Source organism: Lipotes vexillifer, unplaced genomic scaffold, assembly GCF_000442215.2.
Source record: "Lipotes vexillifer unplaced genomic scaffold, Lipotes_vexillifer_v1.1 scaffold496, whole genome shotgun sequence".
NCBI classification, from domain to species: Eukaryota; Metazoa; Chordata; class Mammalia; order Artiodactyla; family Lipotidae; genus Lipotes; species Lipotes vexillifer.
Window position 1 is genome coordinate 2834980 of NW_006786690.1, and position 8861 is coordinate 2843840.

At 37.7% G+C, this 8861-nt stretch overlaps 1 protein-coding gene across 1 annotated transcript in view; it reads right to left on the reverse strand.

The window, feature by feature from the left end:
* Positions 1-410: 410 nt before the first annotated feature.
* Positions 411-8861, reverse strand: part of SRRM1 (serine and arginine repetitive matrix 1) — a 29565-nt gene continuing 21114 nt past the window's right edge. Inside the window, exons 14-17 of the mRNA XM_007459305.1 lie at positions 6393-6503; positions 2642-2735; positions 943-1152; positions 411-515 (exon numbers count right to left, since the gene is read on the reverse strand). Coding sequence (XP_007459367.1) covers positions 411-515; positions 943-1152; positions 2642-2735; positions 6393-6503 — 520 coding nt within the window. The remainder of the gene's footprint in view (positions 516-942; positions 1153-2641; positions 2736-6392; positions 6504-8861) is intronic.

An 8861-nucleotide genomic window follows, 5' to 3' on the forward strand; every position in this document is an offset into this window, starting at 1 on the left:
GGAAGCATCATAACTTAAATGGGTGCTAAGACTCAAATGAGAAAAAGGAAAAAAGAAAGAAAAAGTAGAAAGAAAACCCTCTGGGAATAGACAGGGGCATTTAAAGAAACCATAAGAATGCCAACAGTATTTAAACCCCCTTTTTTAAAAAGGGAATTTTTTTTTTTTTTGGCTTAAAATATTTCACTCTAAATGAATTTATGTCAGCTGTCAATGAAAGAATGTCACTAATACACTGTGGACACCTTTTGCAATGTAAATCCATGCCCTTTTTTTTTTACATGGTGAACTTCAACCTAGCAATTATTACAACAAATGTTATAGTCTAAAGCTCAAACACATTTTTAGCAATTTTGAAACTGAATTGCGTACAAACCAAATAAAATTTACATCATAACAAACATTTCCACCTAGGACTGTGGGGACACTTGAGCCTTCCGCATTGATCTCAGGGCCTTTTCACGCAGGTGCTTTTCTAAGTCATCAAGGTTATCTTCAGCCTCACTTTCAGTCTCCTAAAAAAAAAAAATATTGAAAAAAAAAAAAAAACAAAAAACGCCAAAAAGGTCATATCGTTAAATCTTGAGACACCGGTGGGAGATGCTGAGTACAGAGAAAAAGAAAATTCTTGTGATGTGTGCACAACTCTATGAATACACAAAAAACCCATAAAATCACTATACTTTAAATGGGTGAAGTATACGGTATATTTAATTATATTGAATTTCTTTTAAAAAATATACATTAAGCTTTTCGGATGCCATTCATATTCTTATCGTTAGGCTTAGCAAATTCCTGCTCTTGGTAGGTGGTCATAGAGAAACCGATCAGAAAAGAGTTAACAGCTGAGCATCCAATTATTAGAAAAAAATTACTTAGCTACTTCTCAATACCAAATGATTCAGCTATCTGTACAAACTGTAAGAGAGTGTTCGTAAATACCTTCTTAGGCTCTGGCTCTGCCTCTGGTTCTTCCTGTGCTGACGCGGCTGTGGGAGCAGCAATGGCTGCAGGGGTCACAGGAGCTGCAGCAGCTGCAGCTACAGCCTTTTCCTTCTTGTGTTTTTTGTGCTTCTTGTGCTTCTTATCCTTTTTGTGTTTCTTGTCCTTCTTTTTCTTCTTTTTCTTTCCACCTCCTTCTGGGTCTGAATTCTAGAAATCCAGAAAACCCAAAGCAATAAAATCAACCTGTCCAGCTAAACATTTTATTTCTTCAAGGGAATAAGCAACTGGACTAATCTCAGGATTTCATACGGCTTCAGGGGGGAAGGAAGACCCAGGGCCAATCACCACTAAGAAAAGTACTCCTAAAAGATGGGAACCACCACTGAAAGCAAAGACTTCCAAGAGTTGAAACAGACCTTGAAGATAAATGATTTTTTTTAAATTTCCCCAACTAACTTCACATTAAACCAGGCCTCCCAACCACAAGCTATGAATCAGGTCTCCAAGACTAGCCTGAGCCAGGGTCTATCACCAGATGTAACGAAAAGCACCATGTGCAACAGGAAGAAAAGTCTCTGAACTCAACTAGACCTGAGTTGAATTCTGGTTCCTGAACCTATTAAACTAGTTGACCTCAAATTCCCTGACGTGTTCTGAGGCCTTTTTGTCAACCCAAAATGGGTATAACAATCCTTGATAAAGCTGTTACAAAAATTAAATGGGAATATCTGTAAATCACCCACAATACCAGCCTAACAAGTGGGCTTTTAATAGCTATTATCCTAAATACAAGCGTGTATGAATGCCACATCTCTAATCACTGTCTGATATATCTCTAGAATGCGGGTACATTGTTCTCCACCACATATATTCCAAATTTAAGCAAAGGGTAGGCGCTGCTATAATTGCATCTAGTCTATAATTTTTAAATCTCACATTTCTAAGCAATTACTTAAACTTCCTCAATCCATTCAGTCAGCCTGCACAATAATTCAATCCTATTAAGATGGACATCCACCACTGATTTTATACAATACAGAAACCTGCCATGATTAATGAATCACAAAGAAAAGAGTTTAAGCTCTGATATTTTAATATCCCAATGATATTTAAGCTTGACAATGTAAAAACAAGAGTGTTATTCTTATCTATGTAGCTTGCCAAAGATAAGGCTATATGGGACAACAAAGTACTTTCCACTCCATCTAACATTTCACAAGTTGTGAGGTTCATTTTTTATTATAGAAATAATGTATTTACACTGTAGGAAAAAATAAGACCACTAAGATGTAAAGAAGAAAAATTAAGATCACTCATCATTCTCCTTCTAACATATAACCACTGTCAACATTTTGGTATCTTCTCGTGATAAAGTGTAATTTTTCTATATAAAAATGTAATCAGGGCTTCCCTGGTGGCGCAGTGGTTGAGAGTCCACCTGCCGATGCAGGGGACATGGGTTCGTGCCCGGGTCCGGGAAGATCCCATATGCCGCGGAGCGGCTGGGCCCGTGAGCCATGGCCGCTGAGCCTGCGCGTCCGGAGCCTGTGCTCCGCAGCGGGAGAGGCCACAACAGTGAGAGGCCCGCGTACAGAGAAAAAAAAAAAAAGTATAACAGTGTTTTGAGATCAAAAATTTGAGAACTATTTCCCTAACGCATGCCTCAATCTTATGGACTACATTGCCTTATAAATACATGTTGATGTGTCTCCACAGTTCTGCCCTTAAATCCTTGAAGACTAGGCTGGTTTTTATTCAGCTTTGTATTTAATTCTTCAGTTTCCAAGGAGCTTTTATAGGGAAAAGGAATACACACTTCCCTTTGTAATTTAATGTTCAATGTGTTAAACTTCCATCTAAAATATATAACTATGAAAGTTAATTTTCTTAAACATGTAAACATAAGGAATGATGTGACTAATTTCTCTCAAATAACTTATATGGCAATAACACATTTACAAATATCTTAAACAACAGATAAAATATAAACAATTGCAATAATTACAAAATTTGTTATGAAACTTAAATTCATTCACATTTAAATTATAGTCTAAGAGAATCAACTTCATAGAGTTACTTTAATTAGTCCTGATTTCTGCACCATTTGGTATACCTTCCTAGGTTATTTTAACACTTCTTTTGATGTTTTCCCGTGGTTTCAGAAAGTGTTGCATTCATTCTTTCCAGAAATTTTATTGAACTTTACAGATTCCCCTTCCCCTCAGAACAGCAGGTTTTGCAGAACCTAGGTTATCAATCAGTTCCTAAGGATCTTCTCTGACCCTACAATTCAAGGGAATTAAGCTCTAGTGATATATTATTTGGCTAAGTCCCTTTAATACATTTGGTTGTTAAACATTTGGACTTCTCTCTCTCCCTTCCCCTCTCCCTCTCTGTTATATATTTTCATTTCTGTAAGTTGTTGTCTTTCCAATAAATTAAGTTTCAAATAGCCTGCAATACTTAACTCATTGAAATGTCTTTGCAGTACAGTAACCCGTTCTGACATCATGAATTTCTCGTTAGTATTTCATTCTAACTCAAAAGGCTATCTAGAGTTTTCATCTCCTAGGAGATAAGGGACTGAGGCTGAAATATTAGCTCTCCTCTTTAGTTCTTTGGCTAACTTATCATTTTTAAATGCTGTGGAAACTTCTTTCCACTTTGCTTTTCTCTGTAGCCTCACGTTAAGAATAATTAGAGCTGCTTTCTCTCTGGTTGTTATGAGTGACCATCAGTGTTCATCAAAACTGTCTGTTCTGGAATACAGCTATATTTTCCAGGATGACTTGAATTACATGCAGAGAAACTTTATAAATAATGATATAACTTAAAAAAACTCAGAACAATACATCACCAACTTCTTATTAACATCCTTAAAAACTATACCCTTCTTACTGGTTTTCACCCTTCATTATTGCTACAGTCACCTTTGAAACACTGTCTTCACTTGAATTCCAGGATAACACTTTCATGATTCTTCCTGACCATCTTAATCTCCTCTACTAGTTTCTTCCTCCTTTCTGCCTCATTTCACATGTCCTGAGGTGCATGTTCGTACACACACACGTACACACACACACACACACACACACACACACACACACAACTAACAAATTTGTATCATCGGCTCAGTCCTCCCAGATCTCTGGCCTCATGTTTCCACTGCCTATTCTGCATCTCCTGAATGCCTCAAACTGCATATGCTCAGCGCCATACTTCTGGTCTTCCTCCCTACACCTGCTTCTCTCACATTCCTTCCCAAACCCATAAATACCAGCTCCATTCTTCCTATTCTTCAAACCACAATTATGACACTACCCTTGACACTTTTCTCACATACCCCACATCAAATCCTTTAGAAAATCTCGTTAGTGTTGACTTGGAAATATATTGAGATCTGACCACCTTTCGAGTCAAGATGATCTCTCTCTCAGATGACTACATAGCCTCCCAGGTGGTACCTAACTTCTGCTCTTGCCCCACCTGCAGTCCATTGCCCACACAGCTGCAAGTGGCTGCCCGTTTCACTCAGGGAAGATGTAAACTCTCTCCACTGGCCTACGAGGCTCTACACAAGTGGACATCTGACCTCATCTCCAACATTCTTTCCTCTGCCTAGACCATAACCTCCTCGTTCACTGCCTCTTTTCTGCAACTTCTTCTCTCTGGAATTTCTTAGCCTCTTTCTCTAATTTAACCTGGCATTGCTCTAAGGAAACTGAAAATCCGTTATCACTATGTAGCAACTAGATAACTACATTAGCAAGACTCTATTGACTGTGTTCAACTTGAACTCAGGAAGTCTGTGCTTTAAAGAGCTCTCCTGTGTAGGGGGTACCCTCTCTAAACTGGTGTTTGGACTCTGAATTAATAATTAGCATTCACTTGCACAGCTTTAAAAGTTATCTCTACCCTGCCCCCACCAAGACAGACTTACACTTTTTGTGCATCAAAAGAGTAGTATTCAATGGAAGTCTACTGCTAGGCAGAACGCATCCCTGTCAAAGTCTCAACTTGGCCTTCCTCTTAATGCTTAATCCCTACATAACCCTAACTTGCCTCTCAGGAATTAAACCTCAATAAAACATTTAGTTCCAATGGCCTGATTTTCTCCCGAAACATTCAGACCTTGAGCTCAAAATATTTTCCTGCCTAAAAATCAGCTTTGGGATAGGCCATACATTGGGCAACACCATAGAGTTTTCCGTTTTGCCCTTATTATTTAATAACTCTGAACCCCCATTTCCTCACCTGAAAAATGGGAATACCACCTACCAAGCAAGATCATCTTGAGGAGACATGAAGTACATAAAACATCTACCACTTTACCTGCCACATAATGGCCATTCAGGAGTTGTAGCAGCAACTATACCGCTTGATAATGTGTTTGAGCAATGCTCTTAAAATTTTTTTTCCCTTTTTATTTTGAAATCATTTTTGATTTACAGAAGAGTTGCAAAAATAGTGGAGACTTTCCACTTAACATCCCATACAACCGCAGAAAAATTACCAAAACTACGAAATTTACCTTGGTATTAACTAAAATACTAATGTCACCCCAGTTTTCTCTACTAATGTCCTTTTTCTGTTCCAGGTTCCAAAAATCAGGATCCTACATTGCGTTTAGTTGTCACGTGTCCTTAGTTTCTGCCAATTTGTAACTGCTCCTCAGTCTCTCTACCTCTCATGATTGACATTTTTTTTGAAGAGTACTCATCAGTTACTTTGTAAAATGGCTTTCAATTTGGGTTTGTCTGACAGGGTCAGCACTCTGTGTCCAAAGATCCAGTATCCACAAATTCAACCACCCGTGGATCGAAAATATTTGAAGAGGAAAAAAATTCAGAAAGTTCCAAAAAGCAAAACTTAACTCCCCACTATAAAGTTAATATTTTTTCCCTCTGTAATCACTAGTGATCCTGCCTTTTAATTTAACATCTTTATTGATATGTGGTTCACAAATCATAAAATTCACCCATCGGAAGTGTGCATTTCAATTGTTTTAGTATACAGTTGACCCTTGAACATGGTTTTGAACTGCATGGGTCCATTTATATGTGGATTTTTTTTAAAATATGTATTGCAGTACTACACAATCTGCTGTTGGCTGAATCCGCAGATACAGAGGGCCAACTGTGAAGTAATACTCAGATTTTCAACTCCGTGGAGGGTCGGTGCCCCTAACTCCTCTCCTTGCTCAAGGGTCAACTATATTCACAGTGTTCAACCATCATGACTCCCCATTCCCATCCCACCCTAGGCACCATTTATCTAATAACTCTCTATCTCTACAGATTCGTGTGTTCTGGACTTTTCATGTAAATGGAATTGTATACTATGCGGTATTTTGTAAACAGCTGTGCATGCCACTCGAATAAAATATTTCAGTCACAAAGATTCCAAGTTGCTCCCTTTAGCTCCCACCAGCCTACGTGATAAAGTACCTGCGTCGTGGTGGTGGTGTGGGAGACCTGCGTCGACGAGGCGGAGGAGCAGGAGAAGGAGAACGTCGCCTTCTGGCAGGCGGTGGGGAGGGGCTTCTCCTCCGTCTACCACTAAACCAAAGAAGAATTATAGTTGATTCAGAGTCAGTAACATTTATAACTAAGTGATCAAGATGATTTAGTTTCAATCACTGTCAACGCAAAGTGCAGCAGCTGTCACTCTATCCCTCAAAGCAGTGTTTTTCAAACTACAGCATAGTCAGTCAAGACCCTGGGTGAGAACCAGGATTTTAAAAAAAAAAAAAAAAAAGAAAGGAAGAAAAGAAAATCAAAATCTAAGTGCTTTAACTTGTGGTAAGGGTAAATTTTGTATTGTGAAATTTTTGTTTCTGTATATAAATATGCAGTCTGAGTCATGACATAAAACATTGTTATCATGACGCAAGGTGACAAAAGTCTGAAAACACTGCCTTAGAGCATTGCTTTTTGACAGAATGTACATCAGAAATAGCCTGGAAGCTTATTTGAAATTTGTGTTCACCAGGTTTGGGCTATGGTCTAGCAGGTATATGTTTAAAAAGGTTCTTCAAGTGATTTTTGATTCCTTGTTAGGAACAACTGTTCTAAAGCCTAGAAAAATACAATGTTCAAATACAGATATTTAAAATTTAAGGCCCAAAGTCTGGGTGTCACTGCTCCAAGTTCTTGATTTTTTAAAAAGTATGTTCCTACAGTTCAACAGTTGCAAACTATTAACTAAAAACACTACCCCAAAGACAAAGGACCAAAGCTGTCTGAGCACTAAAGCCACTGGGAGCAATGTGGTTAAAATATAGATAAGAATCACAGACCTTAATTCTGAGCTGTTAGGCATTTAACCAATTAACACAAAAAGCACACCTGAAAAATACAATTATAATCAACTGGACTAACTCATAGTAGTCTCCCAGCAGATATACTAAAATAAATACCAAGCCAGTTTGACATCTATTGGCTAAGTTTGTGTATACAAAGAAGTCAAATAATATAAAATTAACCCTTAAACCATGTGGGGGGCTTGGGCTTCTGCGCTGGCAGATTCAATCAACCGAGGATCGTTTAGTACTATAATATGCATTTATTGTAAAAAAAAAAAAAAAAAAAAAACCATGTGCGTATAAGTGGAGTCGCACAATTCAAACCCATGTTGTTCAAGGGTCAACTGTAATTAGTTCTAAATTTCTTGCCCAGTACAGGATCGATGCTTCCTGTGAATCTGGAAGTATTTTCTAAAGTTTACTAGTCTTGATTCCCCATTAACACTAAGGAGAGTTCATTAACAGAACAATGAAAATTCTGACATTCATTAGTAAATTTAATTTTTAATTTAAATTTTCTTATGCCCTGTGGGGACTAAGACCTCACTCTGAACAGATTTAAAATATAAACTACATGACAGATAAGCTTCAGATGAAACGTAGACACCAAATTATTAATTACAAGAAAGAACAGTAAAGGAGAAGCCACTTTACTAGCAAGGCTAATCTGAGAATTACGGGACCTAGAGAAACAGGGTGGACTACTGTTTCAACAGGTAATGAAGATTTCAAATGGGAAAAGACATTTGGGTTTTGACTCAAAAAAGAAAAACAAAGGTTTACACTCACAAACTTTGAGGGTGAGATGATACAAAGCAGAACTCCCAATGTGTTATCAGTAGGTGTAATAGCAAAAGAGGCTATTAAGTGTTGATTATGTGACTTCTCTTTTAAAATATTCTCATAAAAAAAATTTAACTCAGATTAGAATCTATTATAATACACTAATGACCTAAGATATTTATTCTGTGCCTCAGTTTCATTTGTAAAATGAAAGGCTTGGAGTAACTAAAAGGTCCCTTTCAGTGATGACCTTCAATGTCCTATGTTTCCATGTGAGAAAATAACCAAAAAGAGAATAAGAATAAAACCATAACCTAAAACAAAACAAAACAAAACAAACTAGCATACTTAAAGGAACTACAAGAAAAATTTGATAATCACTTATAACTGGACTCTTGACACCCGATGGCTCTATGACCTAAAGGCTACAGTTTCTTACCTGAGCTGATATGGCCCACATATCAGGGGTTTAAAAGAAGAGGAAGAAGAAGAGGAAGGCTAAACATCTTCTAGTTACTCTGAATACTAGTTGCCAACTCAAGCCTTCAACTGTGTGTAGAAATTGTTGAGTACAGAGGTCACCCCCCACCCAAACTGCACGAGAACCGGTTTCAATAAGCCTCAAAACATGAAGTAGCCCTCAGCCCTCGAGTATGTAGGAATACAGAAGTCTTATAAGGACAAAGACAGCCTGCGATCTCTGCAGTGACCTCTTCAGAATCACCTCACTTCACTAGTCAGGCTGGTAATGAAGACAAGTTATAGATGCAAACAACTATCTTTTTATACTAAGTATGATCAATACACCATTCACTGTTAAGGAAAGAGT